This window comes from Daucus carota, chromosome 5 (genome assembly GCF_001625215.2).
Source record: "Daucus carota subsp. sativus chromosome 5, DH1 v3.0, whole genome shotgun sequence".
NCBI classification, from domain to species: domain Eukaryota; kingdom Viridiplantae; phylum Streptophyta; class Magnoliopsida; order Apiales; family Apiaceae; genus Daucus; species Daucus carota.
The window spans coordinates 18,636,050-18,652,821 of NC_030385.2; the positions used below are offsets into that span (position 1 = coordinate 18,636,050).

General features: G+C 31.2%; 1 protein-coding gene across 1 annotated transcript; it reads right to left on the minus strand.

The window, feature by feature from the left end:
- Positions 1-11,800: 11,800 nt before the first annotated feature.
- LOC108221898 (uncharacterized) lies at positions 11,801-14,548 on the minus strand. Its single transcript, XM_017395756.2, has 3 exons — positions 13,470-14,548; positions 12,373-12,601; positions 11,801-12,159 (listed from the first exon to the last, which is right to left on the minus strand). The coding sequence occupies exons 1-3, from the start codon at positions 14,336-14,338 to the stop codon at positions 11,995-11,997; spliced, it is 1,263 nt and encodes a 420-aa protein (XP_017251245.1). The 5' UTR covers positions 14,339-14,548; the 3' UTR covers positions 11,801-11,994.
- Between the last annotated feature and the right edge of the window lie 2,224 nt (positions 14,549-16,772).

A 16,772-nucleotide genomic window follows, 5' to 3' on the forward strand; every position in this document is an offset into this window, starting at 1 on the left:
GCCGATGGTTATAATAATCTATCTGCAACTAAAACCAATAGTCAAGCTCCTACTATGTAATATGACAAACATATCCGCCGATGGTTATAATAATCTATCTGCAACTAAAACTAATAGTGAAAATTTCAAAAAACACTAATCAAGTACATAGAAGTGATGTGATCTCTTTATATTCATGTTAAGAAATCTCTGTTAATTAAAGATAATTAGGACGACAATCACTTACTGTCTTACTAATAAGTAATTTCAAGTTGCAACAAAGTGTATAAATCCTTCGCACCAAACTAGTGATGAGTTTATTAATAAGAAAATAGAACTTTTCATATTAGACATAATACCTAGCCTTTCTTATCACGAACATAGTTTTTTTTTCTCGATTAAACTAATATATAAACCTAGTTACTGTTAGAGAGTATAAAAGAAAATAAATTTCTTCAGTTAATGTTGTGGTTACGCTTGATTATCGAATTACTTGCTGCCAGACATGACGTCTATAAAGTTTATGTAATAAATCGAAACAGACAGTTGTTAAAAACAGCAGTGAATACAGCAAAACTAAGCACAAATCAGTAACTCCATTAATGAAACTGTGTAGCTACATGATGAAGTAGTGAAAGAAAGTGAACTTTAGAGAGGGAAAGAAAATGTTTAGAATATAACAGGAATGAAATGTTTGTTATAGGACTTGATTTTATATACTCAGAAACTAAAATTTTGACTTGAACTAAATTGACTTTTTAAGTTGTATGTATCCACAATAGCCCTCCCTCATATTGACATGGGAGAATCACATTCAATTCGGACAAATTATTTCACTGACTGCTTCTGCACAAGCTTTTGGTCAAAATATATGTTAATTGCTGAGAACTTGGAACATAAGTTGGATGAATTAACTATAGCTGAACGTGCTCCCTAACAAAATGACAATCAAGAGCAAAGTGTTTAGTCTTGGGATGAAAGACAGGATTAGCTGCAATGTCTAAAGTAGCTTGACTATCACTGTAAACAATAGTAGGCAAAGATTGAGGCACATGTAGTTCGGATATAAGAAGATGCATCCAAGACGAATCACAAGAAGTATCAGCGATAACATGCAATTCAGCCTCTACAGTAGACTTTGATGTAGGAACAATCGGACCTTGACCCTGCGTTTTATGATACTAATTAAAAGTTCGAACAGGATATTAACCTTAATTGCTACGGCGCAAGCGATTCAAGTCCACGTCTTCTACTGTATTCCCTGATCCTCCTTGGACGAAGTGTGGCATTCGATCTCCCAAGGTGTGCCTCTCTTTAAAGCTCCGAAAACCCAAAACCCTAGCTGGCTCCTTGAGAAAAACGACTGCCTCTCTCAAATCCTAGGAAGAATTCGTTTTGGTGTGTCTTTCAGCTTTAGGAGAACGAGAATATATATAGGCTACAGTAGGGATCATGGACCATTAGGTCAGGCCTTCTAATGACATTCCAGGCCAGGCCCAATGTCATTAAATATTAATTCAATCCACTAAAGAATTAATATTTGCACTACCTTTCCTAATTCCGTAAATTAATTATTTAATTCGGCTCCCATATTAATTGCTTATAAATTCCCCATGTTTAAGATATCGCATGTCCATTAATTGAATTAATTTCTGACAATTAATTTAATCAATATCTTTTATCTTTGATCATCCACTCAACCTTATAATTATGCAACAACAAATCTGCTTGCAGGACTAAAGCATAATTATCTTTATGAGCTTTCAAGAGAACATCATCACCCGAATATATTTTTCGGACATGGTTTTCTTTTATAGTCAATATCCCACTCTGTATATAATGTCATTGCCCAATACATAAATTCGTAATTTAAAATAAATTACTTAACTTATGAGTCAAGGCATGTGCATTAAAACAAGTGTCAATCACTACATCCGGATTAAGAACTTAAGCATTAATAACATCATAGAATCTTAGTTCTTTATTGTCAGAATAAAAGAAACAATTATTCTACTATTTTGATCTCATTCAATATACACAAAGTATATAGCTGGTGCCGTAGTTTTCGGACTTAACTCAGCTATAGGCTACATGCTGATGCTTGCGATCATGTCGTCTAATGGCGGCGTTTTCATCGCGAGTGTCGTCGGAATCGCGGCCGGATATTTTATGCTTCGGAGTGGTGATGAGGATGATCAGGTGGTTGTTGATAATCCTTGTGCTTGTGTCTGATTAATCTCCGTATGGTGCACAAATAACGAATCAAGAACAGATTGTCGAGTTTCATGAAACTTTTAGTCTTTTCGACAAGGTGCGATCTTTCCGGTACATAAAATTTTATGATTATGGTTATGTGATTATTTATGGATTCACAGTATATATTGTTATAGCGTGGCTCATAATTTCATGATTAAGTATAATGGGGTGATGTGCTTGAATCTATTAGTGTATGTGTTTTGTATCCTATTTTGTCATTCCTTAATCTATTTTGCCTGACTTGGAGGAGATTGGGTATGTAATCATTTTTATATTATATGATTAGTTGCATATTTGAGTTCTGGATTCTCATTTTCGATTATTAGTTTTCGCTAGTGTCCATGATGATTGTTTGCGTTATTCTGGTTCTTGCACGGTGAGGGTGGAGGTGGTGTAATGGCGACTTAATTAGCGCGTGTTTTGATATTTGATATTAGATTATTCTGATTGACTTAGTTTGTTGCATGATTTTAGTTTAGACATGAAAATTTGGAATTTATTTGATTTTAATATTAATAAATGTAGATCTTAATTTTAGTTTTGTGAATGGCAAGTTGACTCTTTAATTTATTTGGTTTTGAAATTTGAATTTTCTCTTCATACTTTAATTTGAACTTTTATGTAGTCATTAGAAGATTTATTAAAAGATTCGAATTTTGAATTTTGTAAATGAATGCATTTAAATTTATTCGTACTATTTGAATTTTGAATCTTGTAAATGATTGCATTTAAATCTATGTACCATTTATGGGTGGCCATGATTGATGGCATATATTCTTGGCCTAGCAGGGGTAATTTGGTGCCATTTTGTTGGCTTATTTATTATATTTATTATAATTAACTTGTTATCTAAAATTTTAAATATTATTTTGAATATCAAAGTTTTATTTTAATATTTATTTTTTAGTACTTATTAATTATATTCTTAGCAATTATTTAGCTTGTTATATATCTAGCCAAAGGGTCTCCCTTTGGTTAGATATATTTTTGCTTTTTATATTTATCATCTATTTTGCCAGTTTATTTTATATTTATTATTTCATCCAACTACCTTCTTTTGACGAATCATACTTTTTTAATAATTAATTTATAATTATTTTTCTTGTTATTAATGGATTGTTCTTGTTTCAGGTAGCATGATCTTACAAGATGGGACGTTTCACTTTTCGGACATTAAGTGTTATTGTCTAAACTTCCGGAGACATTTTCATGTCTTTCGGTTAGATAATAAGCTTTTTGAATGAAAGAAACTCCTCGGAGTATGGTGTATTCTCAATACGAGCAAGTGAATTTCAGTCAAAAAAAAAAAAAAAAAAAGAATATACACAAAGTATATAAGTATTATTCAATAGTCAAGATAAACTATTTCCAAATAATACTTCAGTCGTTCCAATGGTTTGTCTAACACCATTTAGACTGTGAACCTTTATTATATTATACAAAAAATTTGACAATCTAATCTTCTGCTATCCCATTTGATACTGGATTGTCTACAATATATAATATACAGACCATTTGAAAATATGCATTCAAGATTCTCAAATAATTGTAATATACTTCAAACGAATATTTCAGTATAACCCTGACAATTGAAACAATCTGTTGCTTCTTAGACTGCCAACTAACCAAGGAAGAGCCAAGAAGCAAAACAAAAATCACTAATACTCCTACCAATGTCAAAACAAGGAACCCAAACACTATCACAATAAGCATGTAAGTGTAATGAGGATAAAATTGGGAAAAATAAGTCCCAATAAGGAGTTTCTTTTAAGTATCTTAAAACTCTCTTTACTACAATAAGATGAGGAGCGTTTGGATCTTGAATAAACTAAATGAGGTGATTGACAATGTAACCACTGTCAGGTCGAGAAACAGTCAAATACAAAAGCTTGCCAATGAACCTTCTGTATAAAGAGGGATCATCCAAGGGAGAACCTTCATTCAAAGACAACTTAATAGTTGTATCTACGGAAAGAAGTTAATTATAATCCAGACCAGCTTCAACCAACATATCATGAATGAACTTATGTTGATGCAAATAAATGCCTTCAGATGTCCTAGAAATTTCCAGACCAAGATAGTATTGGACAAGTCCCAAATCTTTAATAGTAAAAGTTTTGTCAAAAATAGCTTTAACATGGGAGATAAAATTAGAATTCGTGACGGTCATCAAGATGTCATCAACATATACCAACACAATGACAAAAGAATTGGAAGTGTGAAGAACAAGCATAGAATAATTGGCTTGAGTAAAACCAATATCAAGCAATGTGGCACCAAGTTTGTCAAACCACTCTCTGCCTGTGGTAGACCATAAATGCTCTTATTAAGTTTGCAAACAACAATGCCATTGGTGGTAATTTCATATATACTTCTTCATGTAAGTCTACATGCAAAAAGACATTATTTATATCTAGCTGATGCACATCACAAGATTTAGAGGCAGTAAGGGCTAAAACAACTCATACAGTAGACTTTTTTTTGTTAAACCGGTGTCCGGGTCAGCTTGCGCGCACCTCGATTAATCCGGTTAGGCTACTAGCACACTCATACCCCCGAGCATGGTAGCCCACTTACTTCCAGAGTGCCTAGTGAATCGAACTCGTGACCTCAAGGGAGCAAGTCTTAAGCACCACTGTCCAACCATCTGGGACACCCCGTGGGGTATATTACTGTAGACATTTTTGCCACAGGTGCAATGGTATCATGATAGTCTTCGCCTATTCTTTGAGTGTTCTCCTTTGTCACAAGCCTAGCTTTGAATTATCCAATAGCCATCAGAATTATATTTGACCTTGTACACATCATGTATAGCCAACAACTTTCTTACATGGGAGGTAAAGACATAAGTGTCCAGGTAAGTTTTGATTCTAAAACTTTCATCTCTTTTGACATAATCTCTGTCCACCTTGAAACTTCCATAGCTTGTGCATAAGAATGAAGTTCTTTGACTTTTTAAGTTGTATATATCCACAATAACGTCAATGTCATTTAGATGTATATAACAATTTTTATGATATAATTAGCAAAAGAAAAAAAGGAAAAAAACAATTTCTATGACATCTATTATCTATCTAATGCAACAACTTTGAGTAATTTAATTCGAAATGACAAATATGCCCTTTGCTCATTAGACATATATATATATATATATATATATATATATATATATATATATATATATATATATATATATATATATAAAGGTTATTATTAACTTAATGACTTTTAATACTAACGTATTTATTAACTATTAATGTGTAATAATTAATATACATTAATTGCTTTTAAATTAAAACTGCAATACATATACGTATATTATATTTATAATTATGATTTAATACTAAATAAATATCCAGTTTTGTAATAAGCATAAATCATAAAATCTGCGATTAATCCAAATGATTAATCTAATAGAGCAACTTTTTACCAAATCAGATCAAAATCCGTCCAACTATACATTAATCAGTTAATCGCCATTTTTTATAATAATTAATATAATAGAGCAACTTTTTGCCAAATCGGATCAAAATCCGTCCAACTATACATTAATCGGTTAATCGCCATTTTCTAGAAAATTGTATGCATCTATAAATGATATTTAATTATTACGATTTAATAAAATTATATATATATATATATATATATATATATATATATACATACACACACATACATACACACATACACACACACACACACACACACACATATATATATATATATATATATATATATGTTAGAATAATTATAAATATATAGTAAAGTTCTATGGAGTACACAAAATATTGGAGTATTGGAGTACAAAGTTGGATAAAATGTAATCTATTCATCTAAATTTCAATTTTTTTTGTTCAATAATATTCGTAAACATTTAATAACCTGCACATTATGTTCTACAACATAAACATTGTAATCAAAAGGTAGAATAATGGCTTTTATAAATTACAGGACTCTATGTTTGTTCTGCAATATAACTAATAAGCAGAACAATAATGTTAATACTTGTTAAAGTCGAAAAATATTAACAATTGATAGACAGTTATGTGCAAGACAACTTATAAATGATAGATTTTATATAAATTTGCATAATCAAATATATTATTTATGTTAAAACTAAAAAATTAAGACTTGTACTCGAATACTCTAATGTTTTGTGTACTCCATAGAATTTAACTCTATAAATATAATATATAAATATATTACAAAGACTCTGATTCGGTAGAAATCTCATTTCTTACATCAATTTTTTAATAATTTTAGGTGAGTGGTAATTTAATCATATAATAAAATTTTAAATGGTGTATGTTTTTCATATTTATATTTTAATAAATATCATGATAGTGAGGACATGTGTGTGCATACACACGCACACACACAAAAAAAAAAAAAAACCAATCAATCATCGATTTAACTGAATTTTGCCAAATTCGGTTAAAAAACCGTCTGATTATCGACTAATCGGCCAATTTTTAAAATATTTCATTATTATGATTTAATAAAATCATATATATATATATATATATATATGAATGATTATAAATATAATAAATAATTATATGACAAAGACTCTGATTCGGCGAGAATCTCATTTTTTATATCAATTTTTCAATAATTTTAGAAGGCTGATAATTTAATTATATAATAAAATTTTAAATAATGTATATATTTTGTATTTATATTTTTTAATAAATATGATAATAGTGAGGATAGATATGTACACATATACATCAACATAATATGACTTAAAATATAAATGAATATTAAATTTAAATTATTTTTATAATATAAATTATCTCAATTTGATAAAGATGAACAAAGAGATCCAAGATATTGTCAAAAAAAAATCCAAAATATATTAGAAAAATAATTTAAAGCAACCGTGCTCTGCAACGGGTTAAGAAGCTAGTTGATAAGAACTCACCAAGTGGTCAGGATAAAGTGATGTTTAGAATCGACTAACAAAGTTATGTTAATCGTTTAAATTTAGTTGCTCAAATACTAATACCCAGAAACTCTCAATTGGCTGCGAGCGAGACCATATTTCGGTGATGGTTTAGTAGTTAATGAAGATGACTTCTACCGCATTTTTAAAACTGGAAATATGAGTAGTGTTCCAATTGGCATCATTTTTCGTGGTACCACTCTATACTGGTCAAAAAGACTGTTGGTTAGGTAACTTACTCCTTTGTCTCGATGCTTGGTACTATCATCAATAACAGAGACATGATTGAATTTTATTTTATTTTTGTAATTTCTCTCCCAGAAAGCAGAAACTATTTTCAAAGGAAGATATATTCGAATTTTATTATTGTATTTATATGAATCAAACAAAATTTAGTGCATTGAAGAAAAAATCTTCTACTATTTGATACATATATATTCTTTAAATTTTGATAAAATTTTATATTAAATCTATCCAAATACGATGAAAAAGGGTATTATTCTTTTCTAGAACTCTTTTTTTTCAAAAGAAAACCAATTTTTATTGCAGCAATCACACAGATCCTTGTGGGAAAAGAAGGCTCAGTATTAAATACTAATTTATGATTGAATATATAAACTTCATGAATTTCGGATACATTAATAAAAAGCTTTTATATTATGAGATATTCCCTCCGGCTATTCATTTGACTTTTGACTAGTCAATTTGATTAAAATTTATAGATATTTTATAATTAAAAAAAATTATCATCAAACTATGAATCAAGTCTATTTTAATATGTAATTTTTTATTTTCTAAAACAATAAATAAAATTTTTTTAAAAGTTGATAAAAATTAATCAATTTGTTTTTTGAAAAATCAAAAAAGACTTATAAATTAGACGGAGGGAGTACATGAGATGCATTATGAGTTGATAAGACACAATCAAGGTGGAGGTGGTAATGATCAACTGACGAGTGATCATCGGTGCCTTGTCGAAATATTGATTCGCACAGTATATATTATACTACTTGTACTTGGATAACGGATATTGTACTATTCTAATGAATGAATCTCGAGAAAAAATTTGGTAACGGCACAAAAATTATTCAACTTGAGTGAACATGCTTCCGAAGCATCTTTTACCCTTGATTTTCTCGATGTTCTCTTCGTACCACAACCTTTAATACTGGTAGCAGTTACTCTTCTACATTTTGTTAATGTTTTTAATCAGTCTTGTAATAGTAGTGTGGTTATTATCAACAACAAAGTTCTTGAACGTTTTTGACCCAAATCTATTTATTTATCGAAAACAAAGTTTAAAAGAAATGAGAGATGATATATAGGCATGTTCGATCGACTTTATGTGATGGAAATAAATACTTCTTTTGGAACAAAATATAATATAGATCTTTCTTTTTTTTTGAAACCAAAATATAATATAGATCTTTCTTATTTTCATAAGTGAGTCACTTATTTTAATAAAATGAAAAAAACATATGAATGTACCTTTTCGAAAATAAATGATTTTTTTTCTAAAAAGAGTAAGATTAAATGAAATGAGGCCGTAACCTACGGTGAGAGTGGAGAAAACAACGATGTCTAGATGTCTCTTTCAACTGGTTTGATAAATTATATAACTTGGGTGACAAATTTTATAGGCTCAATTAAAAACTACTCCTGCTTGGTTAAAATTAAAGTATACGCACGTTAAATTCCTGGTCAGTCTTTCGCTCTTATTTCTTAACTCTTTTTTCAACTGCTTAATATGTATTTTAAAATTTATATAAAATACAGATTTGTCACTCTTTTTTAAAACATTACTTGTTCTGTATTAAAATTTAAACATTACATTTTTATTCAAAAAAAAATTTAAAATAATTTATCAAATTATATTTTATGACAATATTAAAATGCTCGCCGAGTCTAAGTCCTTCATGTTAGTAAGAATTAAGTAAACGGAGAGAGCATTAAATTTGTATCCATAAAATGCATGGGACGGCGAGAGTAACAAAGTGGTAGTATTGAGATTTGAGAACAGCGGTTGAGGTTGACTCCGGTAGTCTCAAATTTAATATAGACTATTAAATTTTAGTAATTTAATACTACATTAGTAGTCATTCTCATCTTTAAAAATATTTTCATATTTATTTCTTATATAATATTTTATCAATAAAAGTATCATTATCACAAAAAATACAGAGAGAGTATTTGTTTGTAATATATATTATGAAATAAGAATTAAGAGAGAAAAAATGTTAGCTAACTATAATAAGAAGAAGATCTTACTCGTTTAGAAATCCACTGGAATATTGTTGGGATGGTTTTCTCCACGCATTCTTTACATTTTGGTTTATGACTCCAAAAAACTAAAGGTTTTTTGGGACTGCTGTTAAAAATTGCTGTGCGGTGAGAAAAAGTACTGGCAAAAAAGTGCTGTTGTGAAAATCAGATAATTGTTTGGTAATTTTTTTAATATTTACTTATTTTGAATTATAATATAAAAATAATAATTTTTTTGTTGAGTTTTGATAGTGAAATTCTAACAGTTTCCTGCAAAAGTTGCAAAAGCTGAAAACAACTTTTTCCAAAAGTATGGAAGGATCTGCTTTTTGCAAAAGCAGTTTTTTAGCTAAAAGCTGCTGTTTTGAAAAGCTGCTTTTAGATTTACCAAACAATTTTTCACCTGCTTTTCAGCAAAAAAACTGCTGTTACCAAACAATTTTTCACCTGCTTTTCAGCAAAAAAACTGTTGTTACCGTCTGCAACAGCAACCCCAAACAGTACCTAAACTATTTGAGTTACTCTTAGAGATGCAATTTCTTAGAGATGCAATTCATGCTTCCTCTAGGATTAGTGAACAAGAAAGTTAGATTAACACCATGCAATAATTGTGAGCATAAAAACCAAACAATGACTGATGTCTAGATGTACTTTTGTACAATCCATGTGGGAGACTGGGAGTGGTTACATTTTTGCAAGAAAGGGTTTGGATGAGAGAATCCTTGGCAGATTTCAGATTTAAAAACAGAGCAAAAGTCAGTTAGATGAGACTAGAGAAAACAGAAAGATTGTGGATCAAGAAAAAGTTAAAAGAGACAGAGATCTTTAACCATTTAAACCCCACCAGACCTCCACTAGTGCAGCATGTGGTTGAATAAGAATAATGAGACTCAAACATTATCTTAATACGTGATCAGAGAAGCACATTACTCTTTTACTAGTTTACTGAAACTTCTGGCATCAATGTTATATCAAAGGAGCTTTACTAGATTCATATAACAAGGTGAACTTTTGTCACAATGTCTCTAAATGTTTATATGAGATCTGCACTAGGCGGACGATACGTTATTAATAAGAAGCAGAAGCAGAAGTAGCTAAGCAGTGTGGGTGTGGCATGCAAAGATCCTCCAAGTCAAGATGTTTGTGACATGAGTATGGGCATGGATCTGTTAGTAGAGTTCCAATCACAGCATGAGGACAAGGATTCTCATCTACATATATGGTAACCAATAAGCTCAAAACAAATATGAAAACTAAAAATTGTTTTACTCCATCAAGCATGGCTCTCACTTGGAATGATACTAAGAGCATCTCTAATGCTAAGGACCTCTTTCTATCTTCAATGACCTCTATTTTATGCCACATCATACAAAAATGGGTTTCGGAAAAAAATGGCCAAAACCTTCCAATTCAATGGGCCAACTGATGGTAAAATAATAAAACTACATTGCAAAAGGCAGTGATTCAAGTGAGAACAGTTTTTCTGCCCTTTACAAAAAGTGCTGAATAATTATTTTGCAGTTATTTTATTATTTTTAATGTTATATTATTATGTAGCAGAACAATAGTCTTATCACTGTTCACATGCTAAAATATGTTCTTCATAGAGCACGATCCAACTATAAAATATGCACCCTCGACCACTTATGTCAGAACTCATCCAATACAAAATGATTTAGAATGTACTACCTCCTTTCCAGTCAATTCTATACAGTTTTCTTTTAAGGATGTCTCATCATTTCTATACATTCTCAAAATAGCAACTTTTTACAATATAAAACACTATTACACCCAGTACATTCTTTCACTATCTTCATTATATAATAATAAATATACTATTACACCCACCACTTTCCTCAACTATCTCAAATCTATTACTATTAAAAATAAATGAGTTCCACCACTTTACCCCCTTTTCATCTAACTTTACTATTTTTTACGTTTTTTCTTGGTCTCTGTGTTCAATCTCGACTCGACGGAGGGACTTCATCTAACTTTACTATTTTTTACGTTTTTTCTTGGTCCCTGTGTTCAATCTCGACGGAGGCCGGAGGGAGTAGATGGTCAAGTCATTTTGTGTTGACCAAGGGAGCAAATGGACACCCATTTCGAATGCTCTGATAACTTGTAAACGAATCTTCACTTGTCAGACTAAATGATTTGTATCATTGTGTTCATAGCAATACAATGCCTGATTTGAGTTTTGATGCCAAAATGATTTGTACTACGACAAGTCCCATATTTGCAACAGCCAAGCTGGCAAAACGTACATTTTGGAGGAGTTATTGCAAGACAGGTAGTACTCCTGTATTATTTGATTTTCAAATTTGACCATTAACACAAGTTGATCGACAAAAGTGGTGCCAAAGACTCAGAAAACTCTTCCATTCATGTACAAATTAGTTTATATACAGATTACAGTAAGGTCAACCAGACCTCAATCATACTCTTCTCAACCTCTGGTCAGCTTATGCTTCACCGGGGCGACGTTAAACTTCTTTTAGTACTTGTAAATTATGTAAAATTTACACATCATATAAAACCCTACAGGCCTACAGGTCAGTGTCACAAAATTTGCCATCGATTCTTTTTTGAACTGCTTTAACAGCAGTGATTCTTGCAGCAGTTGCAGCTTTGTTTGCGGCTGTAACTGCCTGATTTATGTGATCATCAACTTGGCGCAAGCGGATTGCGCTCTCTGCTGTTTTTCTAGCAGCCTGCAAAGTAAACAGAGAGATGGAAGAGGTCAATACCTTAATGACGAAGCTTTCTTGTCAATTTATAATAATATGTCGAAAAGGACCATCACTGTATTATAACCCAGTTTCCTTATAGCAAACTTTAAATGGAAAAAAAAAAAAAAAAAGAGGCCAACACGACACACTAATTACCCAAACTTGTTCCAATTGAATGTATGTTGAAGAATTTACCTGAACTGCTCTGAGGGTTGCATCAGTTAATGGAGGTAACGAAGTCTTCAGGGAGCCGGAGTCCCACTCGCCACATCTTGAATCACCATTTGGGAAAGTATACATTCCAAAACCTTGCTTACGTCCTTCATGCCATGATCCTTCATAGCAGTGGCAATTAGCAAAGTGATAGACACCAAATCCATGTATTTTATCTCCAAAATACTCCCCAGCATATCTATCTCCATTTCTTCAAAATTAAATGAATAAATTAATACTTCCATTAAAACAATGCATCTTTTTTAGAAATTAAACTTCAAAACCATCCAAAACATAATTAATATAACAAAAACAGAAGTACAGCAAAAGTTGTATAAAATGATATATCTGTTAACTGTACGGATCTGAAGCTAAAAAAGACATTTAATGAACACAAGATCTGAGGTATGCATATTAATTACTACTCCCTCCGTTTCAAAATACATGTCCACTTTAGAAAAAAATATTTGTTTCAAAATACTTGTCCACTTCAACTTTCAATGTAAATTTATATTTCCAAAATCAACTCTCCTTCACATATTTCAAATTTATATTTCCAAGATCAACCATATACCACATATTAGGTTCAATTAATGATTTGATGTACCTCTTTTTTCTCAAAATCCACTTTTCTTAAACTATGTGATTTTTTGAAAGTGGACATGTAATTTGAAACGGAGGGAGTATTAGAACCATAATCCACAAAACAAAAGCTATATTGCAAGTCATGTTGTTGACTGAATGCCGGGCGCTAAACAAGAAGCCAAAACTAGCCACAATTTACAATTGATCAAATACAACAACTTCGATGAGGGACGAGTAACAAACAAATGAATCGACATTAATTCAACTATGAAAACAAGAAAGATTCCACCTTTATTAATATCGATCAGTTTAACTTACACTAATCATCTTTACTCTTATACCTAAGAATCAAATTACCATATCATCCACTAAACTCACAATCTAAATACAAACAGTTAACCAAAACAACTCAAGATTCATAATAATTAAGTAAAAAGAACTCAAGATTCAAATTATTATATTTTTTTTAAAAAACCGAACCAACAAATTCTCACCTGAAATGGTAACAACCAAGCCCATGTTTCAAACCATACTTAAATTCACCAACATAACAACTCCCATCGGAACAAGTCTGCACTCCAGTTCCATGACTCTGTCCATTAAACCACTCCCCTGCATAACTATCACCTGTATAGAACCTATAAACACCATACCCATGTCTGGATCCATGTCGATACTGTCCTTTGTATCGACTCCCACGAGCCCAACTCTCGATACCATAACCATCATATTTGCCATCAATCCAATCACCCTCATACCTCCCATTGACAAAATAGTTATACACACCACTCCCATTACACTTGCCCTTGTAAAATTCCCCTTCATAAAAATCCCCATTACTATAAAACTCAACCCCTTCCCTCACAACATCCCCCTCATCCTCAAATTCCACCCCAGATTTAAACCCCTTCTCAGAATCACCAATAAACCACTGAACCGGCTTATTATCATCCCTAAAAAACCCTAATTTTCTCAAACACTCATGATTCAACTTTCTGAAAATCAGAAACCCTAATTGAATTAACCCCTTGTTTTTACCAGCAATAAAAACAACCACAGCAATAAAAACCAACACCAACAGTAAATTCTCAGACGTGTTTATATCATCTCCTTGGTGATAAACATAAAGCGTGTAAACAGAAAGAAACACCAAAGCAGTCACCGGTCCGAACCGGGTGAAACCGGGTCGGGTCGGGCTAAAACCCGGTTTATGAAACTTCTGGTCTTCAAGGTCGTAATCATCTTCATTGGTGATCTCGTTTATATCGGATAAGCTTTGAATCGAGGATCGGATCGTGGGAGATGAGCGGAGAAGCGACGATTGCGTTCTGGTAAGCTTGGCCGTGCTCTTCTGGGTCTCCATTTCACGGAATCCGATGAAAGATTCGATCTTTTTCAGTTTGAAATCCCCTCCATCGGAGATGTGCGCAGGATAAGCGGAGTGTGTTTAGTGTGGGGGCGCGCACGTTAACAGAAACAAGAGAGGAGTTAGTTTAGTTTTAGTGTAGGGCCGTAGCAGAGAGAGAGAGAGAGAGAGGGAGAGAGATGAGAGAGATGAGAGAGAAGTGTGTGTGAGTTATTTATATAGTGGGAGCGAGTTTTGAGAACGATTATCGAGGGAGTTGAATTGAATGAGAGACGTTGGATTAGAATCAGGCGGTAAGAGATTTCATGGAGAAATAGTAGCCGTTGGATGGGGAGACTTACCGGTTTTGACGGAGGGGGTCGTCGTCGTGGGGTTAAATTTCTTTGGTTTCGGGTTGGGCCTTGTTTATTCTTTTTGTTTGCTTCCTGCCACGTCATTACGTTGTTACTCCCACCGGTTCTCGTTACTTTTCCCGTTTCAAATATCGGCACTGTTCATAACACGAGACAAATTACTAATTTACATATAATCTATAAGATAAAATATAGTCATGAGTAATCTTGTTGGATTCGTATTTATGATTACTTTAATACGGTGAAAGTTTTATATTTAATACTAATATAAAATCAAAAATATTAATGATCAAAAGTGTGTATTGACAAACGTGATAAAGACAAATGAGAAAAATATTTAGGGACGGAGGCAGTACAATTTTTTGTTTCTATTCCTAAAATAATTTTTTTAAAAGAAATTTGTAATTGGATTATATATTGATTTTATTTGCGATTTTGCATTGTACAAGGTTTCACCATATATTCATAAAAAAAGTTCAAAAATAGTGTTTCTACAAATTAATTAAAAAGCAAAAGCATTTTTATTAAAATTGAAAAAATGAGTATATTTTTAGAAAAGCCTTAATCTTTTCCCGCTAGATTTTAAATTACATTCATATTACGTTTGTTTTGTGAATATTTTTAGACGTATTCCAAAATTTTCATATAATCTTAATAAATTATAGTGAAAATGATATATTACAGCTTATTTCAAATAAAAAAAAAAAGAAATAATAAGATGTCTACTTTGTAGGTTTATAATTAACTAGCTTATAACCCGTGCAACGCACGGACGGTTAATATATTTGTTATTTTATCGTATATATTTTAAATTTACATAATTGTATTGTAAAAATAAAATTATGTTAGAATAATATGGTTAAATAAATATTTTATTTAACAGTTGGATAAATTCTTCATAATGAAGTCCGTCAAATTGGTTATATAGATAGGCCCGTACTTCGGCCTAAGTACCGACCGTCCGACCAATATAATAATGATCCCTCTATTTTTTATTATTTGACGTTTAGAGTCTTGGCACACATCTCTAGGTATAAATATGTCACCCATGTCCGTATTAATTGTAAAGGATTGATTTTTTAGTTAGAAAATTTATAAAAAGATAATATATTTTAGTTAAAAAAGTAATTACCATGTTTCTCAATGTTATTTTAGAAGATTGAATTTTTTAGTCAGAAATATAAAAAAGATAATATATTTCAATTAAAAAGAATAATTGGTTATATAGGTAAGCCCGTACTTTGGCCCAAATTAATTTTAAATTTACATAATTGTATTGTAAAAATAAAATTATGATAAAATAATGTGGTTAAAAAAATGTTTTATTTAACAGTTGGATAAATTCTTCATAATTAAGTCCATCAAATTAGTTATATAGATAGGCCCGTACTTCGGCCCAAGTACCGACCGCCCGACCAATATAATAATGATCCCTCTATTTTTTATTATTTGACGTTTTGAGTTTTGGCACATATCTTTAGGTATAAATATGTCGCCAATGTCCGTATTAATTGTAAAAGATTGATTTTTAGTTAGAAAATTTATAAAAAGATAATATATTTTAGTTAAAAAAGTAATTATCATGTTTCTCAATGTTATTTTAGAAAATTGAATTTTTTAGTCAAAAATATAAAAAAGATAATATATTTCAATTAAAAAAATAATTGGTTATATAGATAAGCCCGTACTTTGGCCCAAATTAAAAAAAAAATTGGTTCATAGGCCCGTATTTTGACCCAAGTACCGACCGACCAAACTTTTAATGTTTCGGCTTTAATAGTATAGTATAGATACCAAACATCAAAAACATAATTTGTAAAATTTTCTTATCATATAAGACGATGCTAGCAGAAATTTTTTATTTTCCATTACGGAAAATAACAACTTTCTGTACTTTGCGGTTCCATGATGCATATAATGTTCTAGATTCTGTATCTATCCCAGTCCATAATCCTCAAAATACAGCTAATTAGCAGCAAAGCAGTTAAGTGGAGCCTGCTATATATATCTGATTTCAACATTAATTACATAAAATATACAATAATATTTTGTGATTAAATATACTTCAGCTAATTAAA

Excerpts from the sequence above, each read along its gene's own strand:
- LOC108221898 (XM_017395756.2), bottom strand. The coding sequence starts at position 14,338 with ATGGAGACCCAGAAGAGCACGGCCAAGCTTACCAGAACGCAATCGTCG. Across the intron at positions 12,602-13,469 it reads CTTGGTTGTTACCATTTCAG|AAATGGAGATAGATATGCTG; the intron begins GTGAGAATTTGT and ends TTAATTTTGAAG. Across the intron at positions 12,160-12,372 it reads CAACCCTCAGAGCAGTTCAG|GCTGCTAGAAAAACAGCAGA; the intron begins GTAAATTCTTCA and ends TTTACTTTGCAG.